General features: G+C 45.8%; 4 protein-coding genes across 4 annotated transcripts; 3 read left to right on the forward strand and 1 right to left on the reverse strand.

Annotated features, from left to right (window-relative positions):
- Positions 1 to 872: 872 nt before the first annotated feature.
- On the forward strand, positions 873 to 2,802 carry LOC128725966 (nedd8-activating enzyme E1 regulatory subunit). The gene is made up of 3 exons (XM_053819738.1): positions 873 to 951; positions 1,020 to 1,824; positions 1,893 to 2,802. Exons 1-3 carry the CDS (start codon positions 884 to 886, stop codon positions 2,589 to 2,591), a joined length of 1,572 nt encoding a protein of 523 aa, XP_053675713.1. The 5' UTR covers positions 873 to 883; the 3' UTR covers positions 2,592 to 2,802.
- Positions 2,803 to 3,818: 1,016 nt separating this feature from the next.
- LOC128724239 (syntaxin-7) lies at positions 3,819 to 5,680 on the forward strand. The gene is made up of 5 exons (XM_053817992.1): positions 3,819 to 3,933; positions 3,996 to 4,065; positions 4,281 to 4,692; positions 4,764 to 4,919; positions 4,990 to 5,680. Exons 1-5 carry the CDS (start codon positions 3,819 to 3,821, stop codon positions 5,077 to 5,079), a joined length of 843 nt encoding a protein of 280 aa, XP_053673967.1. The 3' UTR covers positions 5,080 to 5,680.
- A 603-nt stretch (positions 5,681 to 6,283) lies between these two features.
- Positions 6,284 to 7,714, forward strand: LOC128726442 (queuine tRNA-ribosyltransferase accessory subunit 2). Its single transcript, XM_053820255.1, has 3 exons — positions 6,284 to 6,400; positions 6,466 to 7,418; positions 7,489 to 7,714. The coding sequence occupies exons 1-3, from the start codon at positions 6,284 to 6,286 to the stop codon at positions 7,712 to 7,714; spliced, it is 1,296 nt and encodes a 431-aa protein (XP_053676230.1).
- Positions 7,715 to 9,629: 1,915 nt separating this feature from the next.
- On the reverse strand, positions 9,630 to 17,285 carry LOC128725396 (serine/arginine repetitive matrix protein 2). Its single transcript, XM_053819138.1, has 4 exons — positions 17,137 to 17,285; positions 10,461 to 17,001; positions 10,228 to 10,386; positions 9,630 to 10,151 (listed from the first exon to the last, which is right to left on the reverse strand). Exons 1-4 carry the CDS (start codon positions 17,283 to 17,285, stop codon positions 9,630 to 9,632), a joined length of 7,371 nt encoding a protein of 2,456 aa, XP_053675113.1.
- Between the last annotated feature and the right edge of the window lie 859 nt (positions 17,286 to 18,144).

Consider the following 18,144-nt stretch of genomic DNA (forward strand, 5'->3'; position numbering starts at 1 on the left):
GCTACTTTATTTAGGCGCGCAGCAGAAGAATTATGAGGCTATATCTTCAACAAATACTTTAGTATTACTCAGCACTCAACTAGCGACAAGTAAGAGCCAGCCGTTCGAATGCGAATCCACATTGCACAATAATCACAACACTCTACCATTTGTTTGCGACTGTCGAAGAACGGACTTTATGCGCAGGGTATCCCAGGGAGAAAGGGGTATTTACGTGCAAACGAGGATGAATTTTGGTATTTACGTGCGGAGTGGTGATGAATGCAAAACTCGCACGAACGTACCATTCACAAAAAGCAATGCACCTTACGATCGATGTTCCAAAGAGAGAACGCTACGCAGTAGCGTGAAAATCTGTACTTTTTCGTTCAATTTTTTAGGAAAAAGTGCACCAACCCCTTTTCAGAATTTGGCTGCGCAGTGTTTTCCTAAACCACCTGTGAAAAATGTATTCATTTGCACAACTGATTCGATCTGTCATCTTATTAATCTAAACAGCTTCGTCCATTAATAACACGGTTGCTAAATTTAAATTGCGTTTTCAGAATGCTTTATTCTAAAGAGAAAACTACTTTGATACTTTTATTTTAAATATACCATATGCTATACCATATTTCCTAGCTACTTTAACATAAATTTAAAGCACTTGCATCAAATACAGGGTTGCTGTAAAGCTTGTTGTGTTGTAAAGAATACACATAGCTTTTTCACGAGATCTGTTGTTTTTTATCCATCAATGTCAAGTAAAAACTATTTTGACAAATAATTTTTATTAGCAATACAAATACCGGATTCGTGGATTCTCTACGGAACGAGTCCTGTTTGCTGCGCTGCTTACGCTGGTGAATCGTTTCAAAATCATTCATACATACTTTTCTGCACAATGTCGTCGCCTGCTCCAAAATCTCCCGAAATGTCTGACAAAAGCCGCAAATACGACAGACAAATCAGGTTCGTTAGCGGCAGCTACAATGTTGCAGGAAATCATCTATCACAGGGCATTTTACCATTTTTTGCAGGCTTTGGGGTGAACACGGGCAAACGGTGCTCGAAAACGCTCACGTTTGCCTAATAAACGCGACAGCCCTTGGTACGGAGATTCTGAAGGGCATCGTGCTGCCCGGCATTGGCGGTTTCACCATAGTTGATCACAGGACCATAACGGAGGAAGATGTCGGGTGCAATTTCTTCCTGGATCTCGAGTCGATCGGTCAATCGCGAGCCAAGCGCTGCATGCAGTTGTTACAGGAATTAAACCCTGATGTTAACGGTGATTACCTGGACGAGCATGTGGAACCCTTAATCGACGGGCAACCTGATTTCTTTCGCAGTTTTGATGTCGTCATTGCGACTTGTATTAGCCAACGAACAATTTTGCGTCTCTCTAATGTGCTGTGGGATCAAAACATTCCCCTAATAGTCGCACGTTCGGTAGGGTTTTACGGTGTGGCTCGTCTACAGTTGCGCGAGCATTGTATCATCGAAACGCATCCAGACAATAAACCCACCGACCTGCGGTTGGAACATCCGTTTGAGGGATTGAAAAAGCATATGGACGAGACTGAAATTACAAATAAGGTACCGTGGCTGGTAGTGCTATATAAAATACTGCAGGAATGGGTGGCCGCACACGATGGCCGATACCCTTCGAACTATCGTGAAAAGTCGGATTTGAGGGAAATGATTCGTTCTAAGATGGAAGGCGAGCAGGAAAATTTTGAAGAGGCAATCAAAGCGGTAAATTCCAGCTTTGGTGGAGGAACACCATCTACTGCCGTACGGGAGATGTTACAAGATCATCGATGTGTAAACGTAAACACGGAGGTAAGAGTCTTTTTTTACACAAGCTGTGATACTATACCAAAGTTCGTTTTATTTCATGTTTGCTTTAGAGCAACGCTTTCTGGATAATGGCACGTGCTTTAAAAGATTTTGTGGAGAATGAAGGCAATGGATTGCTACCGCTGCCTGGCGTTTTACCCGACATGACTGCCGACACAAATTCGTACATCAATCTGCAGAACGTTTACCGTAACCAAGCGGCACACGACGCGGAAATTGTGTTTCGCCGTGCCCGTCAGTTGCTTAAAGAGCTGAACAAACCCAATGATCTCATCACCGAGAAAGACGTGCGACTATTTTGCCGCGAAGCGGCCAACATCACGGTAGTGCAGGGCACTAAACTCACCGACGAATTTGATAAAGGCTACCACCGAGAGATGAACATTTCCAGCGTATTGGAAACACCGAACTCGCTGATGGGTCACTACATCGTACTACGAGCGTTAGATCAGTTCCAGGCGGACTATGGATGTCTGCCCGGCGAAAGTGAAGCAGAATCGGATACGGGAGGCATGAAGAGTCTTGCTGCCAAAATGCTTAGCGAATGGGGTATCGGCACGCCGCTGAGTGATGACTTGGCGTATGAAATTTGTCGGTACGGAGGAGCAGAGATACATAGTGTTTCTGCGTTTTTGGGTGGTTGCATTGCTCATGAGCTCATTAAGTTGGTGACAAAGCAATATCGACCATTTGATAATACGTTTATCTACGATGGATCCACTTTGCAGACTCAAATCTATAAATTGTAATTCAATAGCAAAAGTTAACGAATTGTTCGAATTGCATTATATGGCATAAACATCGATAAAGACTTGTACAATGTTTGAATATGATTTTACAAATGAGTAAAAATGATGATCAAAAAGCTAACATGTTACTCAAATACTATTCAAAATCTTTTGCCATTGTGAAACAAACGTTTTGAAATTAAAAGAAAGGAATTGAAATAAAAATGGAAGAACATGCTAATTTTTTAACTTTATATTATTATCAACAATTATTACTACATAAAGAAATATGCAACATACTCCTGCACGATACTTTTTAAACATGTCCTGCTGACGAATGCAACTGTCAAAATGGATGCATTGGCAGAATGTAGATTGGAATGTGTATGAAAAAGAAAAACATATTGCAAAAGCCTAGTTTAGCTAATGTTTAAAATCCACTGCGAAAAAAACAGATATTTGCTAACAGGTTCTAAACTGGTTGCTGAAAACGAAGTTGTGACGACATAAAGGTTCATTTACTTTGTGTATTCCCTTGATCCCCGTAAAAAGTGTAGACAAACCTTGTATATAATTTTCTGATTTGTTTTTGTTTTAGGCTACTGTGTTTTTTCTTAAAAATAGTAAGAAATTAGTGCGTATTGTAGAACGAAACGTCCGATTTATGGTGGCAGTGAATATTTGTAGTAGTAGTGTCCCAAGAGATAATTTTCTACGAGGAAAGCCTTGGCAAACGTGCTGGTTTAGGCTTGGATGTTACAGAACTCTTTCACTCGATAAAGAACAGGCGATGGTGGTGACTAGGTGCGCGTCATCAGTAGCATAAAATCCAGCAGCACCTTATCGCGCTAGGGTTACCGTTGTAAACTTGCAATCAAAACATTTTATAAGCACTCGTTCGTAATTGTGACCAAGGAAAGAGACGATAGCAAACCATCTAATCGTGTTACCAGTTAAACATAGTTTTTCCCTATTTGGAAGGAAGTAGGCGTATTTGAATCGTCACCGGATATAACAACATCCCTGCAAGAACAAAGGTAAGTTACGTTGTTGGACTTGCGGAGAGTGAATCACAGTGATGACGCTCTCAACGGTATAATCGAATTATCGTTCTTTATTTCCTGCGAACTTGTCGATAATTTCCATGGAATGAACGAGAAGACGAATTATATAGACTGGTGTTCTACGACAGCAGTTACATCAGAATGAGATATTCTTTAACCACATAACGTTCTGTTTTTCAATTAGATGAGTTACGCGTCATTCGACAATGCCACGGGCGAATCAAACGTTACCAATGAAGCAGACTTTCAAAAAACGGCCCAAATTATTGTGGCCAGTATCCAAAAGATTCTTCAGAATGGTAAGCAACATGGAAAGGTATTGAAAAAAGTGCAATGTATATTATATTTTACGTTTTTCCAGTATCCTCGATGCAGCGTATGGTTAATCAATTTGGAACGGCGCAAGATTCTCCAGAGCTAAAACAACAGCTGTAAGTGAGCTAACCGAAAGAGATGGTGCTAAATCTTATCTTATCTCTGTTAGCAAACATTATTTTACTAAACATTGTCTTGGCTTGAATTTCATGAGGTTTTGATAGAAGCAATTTGCTTTTTTATAATTTTAATATTTTGCTTTTTACCAAATAGTAGATTTCCTTAATACCTAATTAAAAATTATTATTTTCTTCCATTCATCCGTCAAAAGCCATCAAATTCGTTCGTACACACAACAGCTGATATCTGACACGACAAATCAATTGAAAGATCTCGTCAACTGCAAAGAACGACATTTGAAGATTCAACGCGACCGGCTGGTGGACGAATTTTCAGCTGCCCTCAACGCTTTCCAGGCCGTGCAGCGTAAAACGGTCGATCTGGAGAAAAATGCCGTCCGACAAGCGAGACAAGCAAGTGGTGCCGGACTGGCGCTTCACAAACCTCCCAGCTCTCACCATTCGAGCATGGGCTCGAGCTACAACAACACGGCAAACAGCGGTAGCTCAATGTTTGAAGACAACTTCATTACAGGTTCCCGCGGTCAAACACAGCAACAGCTACAAGAGGAAATTGATCTGCAGGCACTCGAGGATCAAGAACAAACTATTCGGGAACTGGAGGTAAAATTGACTTGACACTTGACTTACCGATCACTAGAATGAGGGATCTTGATGGCTTCTTTGGATTGCAGGAAAATATTGTTAGTGTGAATGAAATATACAAGAAGCTTGGTGCTCTAGTGTACGAACAGAGCCATCAGGTGGATTCGATCGAGGCTTCGGTAGAGCAGACAAGCGTTTTTGTGTCAGAAGGCGTGCAACAGCTTAAACAAGCAAGTCATTATCAGGTAAGTTTGTTGAAACCCCTGGCCAGCATCTTTATTAGCTGATGTGGTAATGTATTTCATTTTCTTGCAGAACAAAGCGCGCAAGAAGAAGTTCATCCTTGCATTGATAGCTGCTGCAATATTAGCAATCATTATTCTCATTATTCTGTTACACCGTTGAAAGCGACAAGTGCGCGATGTTACAGTATATGAGAAACATGTTTCGAAAGCAGGAACGGACGTTACACAATCCAAAGTTGAATCATGTGCTAGGCGTTTGTGTTAAATTATTTAATCATTTTCTTTCCAAAACATTGCTTAGCAATTTGAGTAATAACGAAAATTGCACCCACAATCACACACTTGAGCCGCATGTGCTTCTATTGTCCAATTGGTGAATGTTTGTGGTAAGAATCCATTCCATTCAAGAGAAGAACCGTTTAAAAAGACTAAGAATGAATACTAAATTAAAAGAAATCACCTGTGCACAGTCCTATGAAGCGTTGCAAACACTGCAATATTTGAATGATAATTATTATACTCTGTTAGTTTGAATCAAGCATGTAGAAATGTGTTGAAACTTATCAAAATATACGAATAACCAACCCTCTGCTGCTGGCGGTGCCAGTGTTAAATTATTTAACTGCTTGCTTTGTAGCTATTATTTTACTTTTTATTTCTGTAATCTTGTATTTTCAAATTAGTTATTAAATTTACTTACACGTTCGCAACCTATGATTTTTAAAAGCCTTCGTCCACTTTCTTTGTGCTGTACGCTTAGCAATCACTTGGTCAGTCTGTTGAGGTTTGATTTGTGTCAAGATGCAATATCTTTATGCAATAAAGAAATAAATAAGATTGTCTAAAACGGTATAGCTTATGTATGTCAAAATCGTGTTCGTGCTGTTTTTATAAGCCCGGTTTTCCGCGAGAAAAAAAATGCCGAAATGGAACGGGCTAAAAAAAATCCGAAGTTTCAACGATGATGTAACGGACTGAGCATATGGGGAAGGAATATTTTATGAAATCAAGCAAAAGGTTTTATCTATCCGTTGCATTTATGATTAATGCCTGGCAAAACGATTTTGAAGAAAACGTGCATTTGTTTAATAAACGGTAAAGGTTTGTTGATGAACCTGGCCTGGTTTCAAAAATTATTTTGAAACTACATGATTTTTTATTCAATTATTCTAATATCGTACAAAATTAATTTTTAGTATAGTGCGTTTTATTTTGATTAAATACAGTTTTAAACGAAAAATTTCACATAAGTTCAAATGTGCCTAAAACCGTCTTAACATGCTAAGGTTGAGTATCCCTGATGTCATCGTCAACACAGACACAACAGTCGGGAGAAAAACAACATCGATAGCACGTTGTTTACGATGAAGTTTACGCTAAGCACCGTTACTAAATGTTCTGGCCGGCTGGGAATGCTGGGTGGCCTGCAAAGACTACCCAACGTAGGCCTCCAAACACCGGCGTTAATTTTACACACAAAGGTAAGCTAACTCCTTTTTCGGCCTTCTGAAAGAGTGTTTACCGGTGTTTTCTACCCTCGCTATAGGGAGGATGTGTACCTCATCTAAGCAAAGAAGTGATGCAGCTTCTTTCCCAGGAGTCTGGTTTCCTTCAAGTCAGCATTTCAAACACACTTCAAATGCAGGAAGCAATCAAAGCGAGCCAGCTGTCTTTTTCGGAATTCACCGCTCAAAACAGCTGCGCCTCGTTGCTCTTCTTGCGGGATCCAAGCGAATCGCCCATCGCGGGCATACCAGAGAAGGAAAGTATTCCTGTGTACACGCGCTACGGGCGACGAAACTTAACTGCCCAAGACTACATGACGGTGGTGGAAACCTTTCGGCCCGACGCGTACGTTCCTCTGTATGATGGGGATACGGACGCGGCAAGTTCGAAAAAACGCGAACAAAAGTCCCTCGACCGCACGGAAAAGTTTGTGGAGCAGTGTCTCGAACGACATCGCAATTCGGACGCTTTACGGACATCCTGCCTCATTGGGCCGATCGTTGGTGGGTTCAACGAAAAGTTACGCGAGCGATCAGTCAATTTCCTGCAGAGCCTCGATGCATCTTTTGTGGGGTATCTAATAGATGGCCTGTACACGCATGGCGTGAATGTGGAACACATGGACGGAACGGCCACGTTGCCGATTGTGACAGATGTCTGCAGCAGGCTACCAGCAGAAAAAGTCCGTTTCTGCCTCGGTGCGTTCGATCCGAAGCTCGTCCTAGAGATGATTGCGGCCGGAGTGGACATTTTCGACACCAGTTACGTGTACGTTAAGTCCGCCCAACAACACCGGGCATTAGTATTTTCATTTGACGTTGCATCGCCAGGGGAACATGTGACCGAGCTGGACACCACCGATACAAGGTGGGCTGACGACTTTAGTCCAATATTACCCGGATGCTCGTGTTACACGTGCAAGAAACATTCCAGAGCGTACGTACATCACCTGCACAATACGCGCGAAATGCTTGGTCCCATTTTGCTAATGATGTATGTTCAGAAATCAAAACTAAGGAGAAATTTTATAAGAGTAACGTGTTATAATCCTGATCTTTTCTAGTCATAATTTGCACCACTACATGGAGTATTTTAAAACAATCCGGACCCACGTTAACAACGATACGCTTCCGGAATTGAAGAAACATATGGCGGAGCAGAAAACACTACCACCGTACAAACCACCCGTTGAGGATAAAAAAGTACTACCCGCAAGTGTGCTGAAAACGGACTTACTGCCAGCAGCAGACGTTGTCGAGGACAAACAAAGCAAAAAGCAACGAGCTTAATATCACCAATGTAAAACAACGTACAATAAACATTTTTCTTTCGCCGAGAGAAAAAAAGAAAACACACTTCTGTAGGGAATATCTATCTCTAAACATGTATTAAACTCTGTATTTTTTTTCGTTCGGATCTTCGGAGTTTACATTTCGAACGTACAATTCCCGAAAAGCTACCGGGATGGTAATTAGTAAATAATGTTTCGATCTTTTCTTTGCCTCCGCATCTGTCTAAATTGTTTCTATGGCGTAAATTTCCACTCTTTTATCATGCATAATATTTAAAGATTCCGTTTTTTCTTTACATGCCACTGTGCCGGGGTGGTATGCGCATGTATCGTATCACTTTTTTCATGCATTTCGTACTACCGTACTAACTTTAGTGCCTTTTAACCCGAAAGTGGTCCAAAGCGTAACATAAACTCTACTCGTTTTACTTCTTCCGGGCTATAACATTATAAATTATTACATTTTACTTTCCTTGCAGGGATGGTAGTGATTCCCATTTAATTGCTAAGTTCATCCGACTAGTCTCGTATTGCGCCGTTTTTGTTCTATAAACGATTGCCACCTGTTGTTTTTTTTCTGTTCACGTGCATCATCCTTTTCCTCGCTTCCTTTGCAACAAACCACTAGACTCGTCCTTCCAAGTAAGACACATCCATACACGCACACAAAACACCTATGCATGCACACACACACGCACAAAAACACGCATTTGTAAAGTAGTTTATATGGATAATTAAATTAAACCTCCGCAACCTGACAACGTGAAATGTTGGTAAAAAGCAGATTCGGTAGTTATCTGTGAGTTGGGTGGAGCGATATGGATTCGTTATGCGTTTGTCTGTTTTTTCTTTATGGAAAACATGAAAAAGTACCAATGAGAGAACTACCGCCATACGTGTTGAACATTGTATGCCACCCACTGCATGCTACTGTGGGATGAAAACGGAACGTTAAAACCCCACGGGAAACCTATCATATGTACAAGCGGGTAGTGTCTGATTTTCTTTCGCTTCAACAGTCATTAACGGCATACTGCGCTAATATGTCACACTAGCCTAACTGCTAGTTTGGCCGTCATTATCAAGCAATGTATCTGCAGTAAGCAGTGCAGGATGGCGCGTTGTTTTTCTGCCCACACGCGCTCTCTTTTTTGGTTAGGAACTGTCCCATTTTACAAGCATGAGCGGCATCCAATCATATTAGAGCGCATTTTTGTTGTGACAATAAGGAATTAATTTTCTGCTTTCCGAAGCTCTATTCTTCCATCTGCTCCTCCATCTCCACCAACAAAGCTGACACGGTACGATATCTTGATATCGATTTTCGATAGGCAAAAGTTTAATTATTTCCGAGCCGACACCATTTACAACTAGCACAGGGCATTGCACAAGTGATGTATGGGAATTGTAGCGAGGAGTTACACATTTTCGCAATACTCCAAGGATAAACATGTAAGCTAACGTAGAAATTACTAGCTGGTTCCCGGTAAGCCTTATCGATAGCTCAACATGCTAAATTTGAGATTATGCACGTGTTTTGGTTTCGAAACCGTTCCTTGCGCATTCCTTAACCTTAACCGGACGCATTCAAACGATAGGCTGTTCGAATATAGACGAATACTGTTGATGCGGTGAACCAGGAGAAGCCACTTTTTTACCACGACGCTTTGCGTTACGCTCGACTGACGAGCAGTGTCCAATACTGTGGAAATAAAAACCGATCGAGCTAAATTCAAATGTTCTGTTCTGTTACACTGCTAATGTGACCGTGGCGAGAGCGCCCGCACAACGATGGTTGTTTAAGCGCTTTTGTCACTAATGGCACAGGTTCACGCTAGGCTTAGTAACTCGAGTAACAAATGTGTACACCGCGAATACTGATCCTCGCGGTGGAGGAACGTGTTTTCGGCGTTCTACTTCAGCATAGTCGCCATTCCGGCATATTTGCCATGAATCGGAGCCTGATAGGACGATGATGACTGGGACGAAGTGGATGCTAGGTGCAGGGACGATTTTCCGCGGCCGCTTCCTCCACCACCACCACCACCGCCTCCACCACCTCCACCACCGCCTCCGCCGCTGCTGCAGACGCTTGATTTGGATGACTTTTTGTTAGCGATCCGATCCTGCAGCTTCTTCAGAAGGTCCTCAATGTCCTCCAGTGAGTAGGTGAATGCCAGCCGGCAGTTGTTCGTCTGAAGGCCACCGTCCGCTAGATGCTTGACGGCGTGTTTCAGGCAGTAGATGCGATCATCCTCGTCTACCGACGAATCGTCCTCGCCGTCGTTCTCATCGCCATCGTCGTCGGATCGGTGTACCTTTGCTTTCACCAGCGATAGATACAAATTTGCACGGCACCGTTCGCACTCAAACTCATCCAGCGAGACGCTCTTTTTCTTCGATTCGATACGTTCCGATTTGGTCACGCCTTGTTGCTGCAGGAGAATATAAATTGATTTGGTTGGTAAAATGATGAATTAAGCCAATTGGTGGCTATTCCAATCCGTATACCTTCAGTGTCTGGCGGTGAAGCTTTTCTTTCTCATAAATATCCACAATCATTGGGTACGCTTGGACGAGCGTATCGTGATTGCTACGCTGATCATTTGCGATCGCAAACAGCAGCTGCTCCACGGAGAACATCGTCGGTTCACAGCTCTCCTGTATGTCCTGTCGTGCGAGAAAAATGTTCGTTCAAAAGATTGCCCAATTGCATTCCATCCATCTTCCCACGGTTCGCTTACCCGGAAGTCCTCTTTGGCCGTGTCAAGCCAGCTGTTGGTCGCAAAGTAAACGCTCTCGGACACCGCGTACCCGGTACACAAGCTCGATGTGTACGCGCGTGGAAACACCACCACAAACTGTCCCGGTTGCTGCTCAGTCCGGCACAACGATACGCTCCGGTCCGTCAGCATGTGAGGCGGCACCATTGCCGTATCGCAGGGAAGCCAGATCGTCTTGTTTTGACAGTGTGTCGGTACGAGCACGGTCAGAGCCGCCCGGAAGTTGGCATTCTGATCGTCCGGCACGCCGTACCAGATTTTGTTCGCACCTGTGTGCAAATACTCGATCCACGGCAGACCGTGCGGATCCCTATACCAGCAGCAGGCACTAAACAGCATGCCCACGTGCAGCGTCGGTATCGTGATGCCCATGACCGGACCGAGCGAGCGCAAAATCGAGCCACTATTATTCGTGAGCACCTTCAGATTCCAAGGATGTTTCGCGCAGGATGATCCCTTTACTTTGGGGTTTGGGAAGCCGTAACCGAACGCACTCGAATCAATGGAACCGGAGTGCACACACACGTGGCTATCTCGTACGGCCACATGGCGCCAATATTCAGCCTCGATCTCCGCGACGGCCGGTTCACTATTCCGGAACCACAGTGACATGGTGTTACGGGCGATGCGAAAAAACTGGTTCAACGGCATACTGCGCCCTTTCACGATGCACTCCATCGTGCACTCGTCTTCGTCCTCTTCCTCATCATCTTCATCGTTCGATTCGTCCTCATCCGAGTCGCCGCTGTTGCGAATCTCCGACCCAACGCCCTTGTCCGCGTTCCGGCGGGCTTTCGCTTCCCGCTTAGCCCAGTCAGCTTCGACCTCGTCGAACAGCTTCTGGCGTTCTGCAGGCGACAGCGTGTCATATGGCAACAGATATTTGCAGTAAATATCGTCCAGCTTCGAGACACGATCGTGAGCCGCCTTAGGGATGCACATGTCCTCTGACACGCGTGCCCACTTTTTCTTCTCGATTACCTCCTTCAAACCGCCGAGCTCCTGCACAGTGTGGTAAAGTCGCGGCAAGTCCACTTCCATCCCGCCAATCACGGGCGGCGACTGTAGGTTGATGCTTTGCGTCGCCAGATACTTCTTGATGGCGGCGTACTCTTTTGCACTCGGACCCCATCGATGCAACATCTTGTGCACGTACTGATTGTACGCCATGAAGCGCATATCATCCGCGATCCGGCACTCCGGCTTAAAGCTAGCCGGTGGGATGATGCGACAGATTCCAAACCGCGACGCGACTGGCGCGATCCGCTCGATGTACTCTATCGGATCCTGAAACTCTTTCTCGGTGGGCTTAAAAACCGGTGCCTCCACCATCTGGGCCGGATCATCTCGGCGCGGAAATACGGTGTTGTTGTCTGGTTTGGGCGGTGGAAACGTCTCGCTACTGTTCCGTCCCGTACCCTTTGCGTTTGCGCTCTTACCGGGTGGTTTTGAGCGTTGTGACGAAAGCGACGAGTTGGAAGCTATCCGAGACAACCCTCGTGATGTTGGTTCCGCACTCGCGCGATCTTCGAGTGTCGGTGTACGTGCATCTGTCGACGGCGTCTGTTCCGTGGTCGATCTGCCTTTTGTTGGTTGTATCGCACCTGACGGCAGCTTTGAAAGAGCTTCTTTGCTCAGACCACTTGCTGTCGCTCCGCCCTGTGTCGTCAGACTCTTGACTAACTCCTGCACGTTCATCGACTCTGGCAGCGTGGCCGGATTCGAACCCATCTCGGCCTTTGTCACTAGCTTTGCGTGCATAATGACGCGCTGGTTTGGTCCATCCGGACCTTCGGTGCCAAGTTTAACGGCTACACCTTGGATGAGTTGGTTAGAGGACTTGTTTGTGGAACTTCCGGCACCACCGCCACTCGTACCCGCCGATGGGCCCTGCAGCGGAATGTAAAACGTTTGGCCACCTGCCACTCCGTCCACATCCCCATCGCTAACGGTGCTGCTCGGTTCCCCCTTTACATCTTCTACGGTCCCAAAACGCTTCTTCTTATCTCCACTTTTATCGGCGTCTCGCAGAAGGACTGCCACCTCGGTTGGTTTGACTTTCACATCTGGATTAAGGGCGACCGAACCGGCTGCTCCGCCCTTGGGTACTACGGGTGGTTTCGGGAATGGGGGCGACTTTTCGTCAACCATCGGACTTGCCGTATCAGGCCGCTTGGTACCACCTATCTCGTCACGTGTGCTCGAATTGCAAGACTCACGCCTTCCTCCAACTGCTGTACCGTGTTGCCTGCGAAAGGGTGTAGCTACAGGCATGAAATCTTCCTCCTTGTCGAAAGAATACACACTCGGCTCGTTGACCGGTGAAAATGCACCGAACTTGTTGCTCTGAGACGATCCCTGAGCGACGGTTTGTTTCACGGAAGGCGGTGTCGTAGGCAAGTGCTGTACTTGAGCGCTCTGAGTTGAGGGTGACTGCCTGTTGGCCAACGGTTCCTGTTTGTAGACAGGCGTACGTCCCGTCGCTGTCCGGTAGATTGGCTTCCGGTCGCCTTTCGTCGGTGTCTCGGCAGCAGAGCGCGAAACTGGCGTGCTCGTACCCGATGTTTCTGCTTTTGCCTTCCGCCCCGATTCTTTTGCAGACGTTTCACGTTGCTTTCCGGATGCGACTGAAATGGAGGTGGATGTGACTTCCTTTGTTTGACCGCTGGGTGCAGCCTTGGTCGGTGGTATTACGGCAGTGTCCTTTACAGCGAAACTTGTTGGCTTGGTGCTATTGTCCACCGGCACAAAATCTTTAAGCTCCGATTGCGGTGTCACTTTGGTCACCGATAGAGTGGATTTATGCGCCTGTGTACCAGAGACAGCCAACAATCGTTCGACATCCTCCTTTGAGCCACGTGCCTTTCCAGCGACAGATGTGGAAAGCGGTGTGGACGAAGCGATCACTCCCACCGACGGAGACACAAGATCGATAATGTCGTTGGATAAACCTGTATCGGTTTGCGCATTCAGCCGTTCCCACGCGGAAGGACCGGAGGTCGCTTGTACTGGTCCAGTTACCGACGGCGGTGGAGTTTGCGCACTCGAGGTACCTGGACTCGGTTCGAGGATAGCAATATCTAAATTGTCATCCTTGAGATCGTCTTCAATGGGTGACCAGGAGGATTCGTAGATCCACTTTTGAATCTGCTCGTGAGTCATGTTGACTTTCGCCTTACGACGATCCCGCGGCGAAAGATTGCCGCCGAGCAGCGATTCCGTCAAGACGGGCGGCCCGAGCGGTGGTTTGTGCACGGAGCCACACTTCCCGAGCGTACACTTTGTGTCCAATGGTCCGGAACTTTGCGCAAGGCTGACGCTCGCTATGCCAAAAATTTTCTCCGACTCTTCCTTGCTCGGCAACAGGTTACCCAATAGCGAATGTGTGGATAGTTTGCCTGTTGTTGCCGGTTCTGTTGTCAAAGTCTTGTCGAATCCCTTTAACACCTCGGAATCATTGACCGGTGACGACAAGTCTCCTTTCGCAGTAGTCCCAGTGCGATTGAATGGAGCGTTGTCCACGGGTGGTAGAACCGTTGGCGTTTTCTCCAGTTGAAATCCGTCTCCGGTGGTGTTGTTTGCTGCCGTACCGGATGCAGCACCGAGTGACGGTTTAATGGTACGGGTAAATGGTGCCTGCGCAGGCACTGCCGTTGGTGATACTGGCATAAAAGACGTTGTTTGACTCGTTACAACCGTCGGTATGTTAAGCATTTGTGGCACCTTAATTGGACTTTCGGCCGGTTCAACCGATACGCTGGAGAGCAGCGTATTGTCGAGCGATTTGTTTAACCGGGAGAGATTCTGCCCATCGGAGGTGGCTGGACTTTTCGGAAATTCCGGTGATTGCATACGTGTTTCTTGCGTACTTATGATACTCGCTTTTGCGTTCACCTTTGGGGCTCCAAATGAGGAGGCTGTACCGTTTTGCTTCCCAACTGGCGAGGAACTCGCGTTGGCAACTGTTGTTCCGCGTTTTGGTGCCTTTGGTGACGTGGATTTCTGTTGCTGATTGATCAAATTGTCTTGCTTGTTATTTTCATTTGCTTTTTCGGGCGTTTGCTGTTCGTTCAATTTCCCACCGACCACGTTACCTTTCTTTGCTTTTTTACGACCAACGCCTATCTTAAGCTCCTCTTCTTTAGCTTTTGCCAATTGCCTACGGACTTGCTGCTTTTTGCGCTGAAATTTACTCGCCAGTGGTTCCTCATCCGAGTCACTAAAGCTCTTCTCTAAAACTCGTTCCGTTTCTTTTTCTTTCGGTTCTTCTTGAGCAGGAGAGCGTTCTTTTGCGTTGGATGTCTTTTTCGTTTTACCCTTTGCAATTTTCGTAGCCATCGAGCTGCTTTGTTGGTTTGCTTGAGCTTTTGCATCCTTTTTGCCGGCATTTGCCTTTAGCTCGTTTTCCATCTTTTCCATTCTGCGAACGTTGGGCAGTTCTAAGCTGTCCAACGAGGATGCGTCATCATCCGATTTGTCATCGTGATTGAGTTTCCTTCCAATGAGCTCCATGTACAGTGTTGCCGCTTCTTTTGTCTTGCGCGAAGGACGCGTGGTACTGATCGATTCTACCGGCGTCGAAGAGGCTGTCTTTAGTTTCTTTTCCTCAACCTCCGGCGTGGATGTTCCATCCCTGGTGGTATCAAGAACAGGTGTCTCTCGCTTTTTCCTACCAGGTCCAAGCTGTTTACGCTCTCCAATCGATTCCGTTGGTTCCGGCGAGCGAGCATCCTGCTTGTCGTTGCTAAATTCGTTGCCTTTCTGTTTGTCGACACTTCCAGTGGATTGTATGGTTGCGTCTTTTCTTTTTCTGCCCCGCTGGCCTGGCACAGTTTTTACTCCCTGCACCGGAACGGTAGCTACCTCACGCAGCTCGGATTTTCTCGAGCTTATATCCGAGCGACGACTGACGACTGATTCCGAACGACGAACCTTCTTGTCAGGAGTTTCGCTAGATTCCTTCTCTAGTGTGGCCGGTTCCGATTTGCGTCCCCGACCGGAGCGTGTTGTTTTAGAACCAGCCGGTTCTGTCGTGGCTGACAAACGCTTTTCCGATCGAGTAGCTCGAGAAAGTGGTTCGTCGTCATCAGATGAAAAAACTACCTTGTCCTGTGCCGGTGACGGTTGTGACTTTTGCCTTTCCTTAGCGTTCCGTGTCCAAACAGAACCAGATGATTTATTTTGCTCCTGTTCGTTGATATCCATCTGAGGATTACGCAAAGCGGACAAACGAGTCGTTCTTTTTTCTTTACCATCTGAGTCGGAAATTGGACCAGCTGCGTTTTGTGCGATAACATTTTTCAAAGAATCTTTGACCAATTTCTTTACGCTACCAGCGACAGCTCGGGTTTCAGATATTGATGGGGCGCATTTCACTTTATTTGCCGGAGATAACTTGCGTGTTTCCTTTTGATGAAGAACAGCCTGCGAATCACGTCTTGCACCACGCGTATTTTTCGATGATAGCATTTTACCACTTTCGGTCAACGGACTACCGGAAGTATGTGACGCTGTATTACTTCGGAGACCACTTTTCCTTTTGCCAGCATTCATTTCTTCTTTCGTTTCTTTTCGCATAGATCTCCCTGTTTGCTTCTCATCTTCACTATGCTCCTCTTGTAGGAGGTCGTCGTCCGTATCATCCACATCTTCTTTAAATGCTTCCTTTGGTGTGTCTTCTTCATCCGTCGTCTCGTTATCGGAATCATCATCCTGAGACGGTTTTGCAGGACCAATCGACGCCCGTGTGTTGACTGCAATGTTACTTCGTGTGTTTTGTTTTTGACCGAGCGCGGTTCCCTTGAGTTTAGCTACACGTTGATCGTGATACTTTTTTCGAAGAGCTTGCATTTTATCCTGCGATCGTTTACGATCTGAACGCGCATCAGCCGGGGCCGGATGTTGCTCGGCACGCTTGCGCACCCCAAAAGGGATGTAGGTTGTCGTGGGAGGAATTACCGTCGTCGAGACGGACTTTTCCGATGACACTATTTGCGGCGAACTGTTTTGTTCGCAGGAATTATTTTCTTCCGCCCGTTTCAAGGCGATCGGACTGGAGGAAGCTTGCGCGAGTATTTCGTTTGCGGGTGCGACAACAGTTGCGGGTGTTGTTGGCATGTTTATGCTAGAGCTACCTGGTCTTACTGGTTGGCTGGTAGTTCGACTGCTATGACCAGTTGCGTTGGCTGCGTTAGGAGATGATTTGTTGAAAAAGTCCAACGCTGGTGGCAACACCGGTGTACCACGAAAGCAAAGAAATGTAAGAAAATCGTCCGTGTTTGGTCGCATGTTTGGCAACAGTTCCGCTACTTGTGCGGTCGATTCTGATGTTGCACCACTTCCCGTTACCGCTGGCGTCGTACCACCGTTACCGGCTCCCACGTTAAGTGTTCGCGTCTGGCCATCTTTTGCCGGAGTTGGTGGAGCAGAAGAATAGCTCAGATACGACGACGAAGCTGTTCCTTGGCCTTGAGCGAATTTACGTTGCGCGTGTACCTTTGGCCTGCAACAGAAAGCGAATCATTGTCGATTAAATATTACCGGTTGCGTAGCGTGAAGTATAAATAGCTCAATTTTGAAAATTTGCAACACATCCAGACAGGCACACTACAACTACTATCAAAAAGTGATCACGTACCGCTTGGGAATTTCCGGTGGAGAAAGATCACGTTCAGCAGCAGCATTCGAAGCGGGGCCATTTGGACCAGCGGGTGAATTGTTGGTACCACCGGCTTGTGATATGGCCGTCACTTTACGCCGACGCTTACCTTCCTTAGAAACGACCATCCTATCGACCGTCGACCTGACTGTCGTAGCTTAAATCTTCAAACTAGTTACAACGAGCAACTATGTGTTGGCCAGTTTGACTGCCAATCCGATGTATAGACGAATTGTAGCAGCTCGCGCTTAGCGTCGGCCGAAACCAAAGCGCGACCGGAATGCAACGAACAAACGCTTTTAGCGGCATGAATGCGTCACTACAGCGACATCAACCGACACATTGCACACGTTCCTGCTTGCAAACTTCCGAAAATTTAGCTAAAGTTATTACTTTTCGCCATTGAGTTGGCTTTTACTACAAAAAAAAAATCAACACCAACTAACGCCAGACAAAAGTTGAGGCACGGTGCAAGCGCATCCGATTTTCAACACCTTAATTCACTTGTACTGCGTATTGTATCACTGTCGACTTATTCCATTTATTGCCACCTCACTGATACGAAGGATTTTTTCGTTTAACAATTGTCTAGAATTCGGAAGAGAAGAAGCATCACAAAAATTGTACCTGTAGGGGAAAAGCACTATTTTTCATTTGGCAACGAGATCGAATCAGACTTGCAATCAAGCTGTCAGTGACGCCATCACCAGCAGGGTTGCCTACGCTTGGCAAACTGTTTAAAAAAATAGAAAATCAATTTAAAATCCGAGCTTATGAGAGTTTCACTTTTACTATCCATACATGAAAATTGTAAAATAAAAAGGAATTTATTCTTGAAAGGGATAATCAGTAATTTTCAAAAATATCAAGAAAGAAGGCCAAGATCCAAATGGACCGTTCATATGCACCTTGAATGACCGGTAGCGCTTGTGACATATGCCAAACGAGGTTGCGTAGCAAAAAGCGTCGGCAATATATGCTTTTTTT

This window comes from Anopheles nili, chromosome 3, assembly GCF_943737925.1.
Source record: "Anopheles nili chromosome 3, idAnoNiliSN_F5_01, whole genome shotgun sequence".
NCBI lineage: Eukaryota > Metazoa > Arthropoda > Insecta > Diptera > Culicidae > Anopheles > Anopheles nili.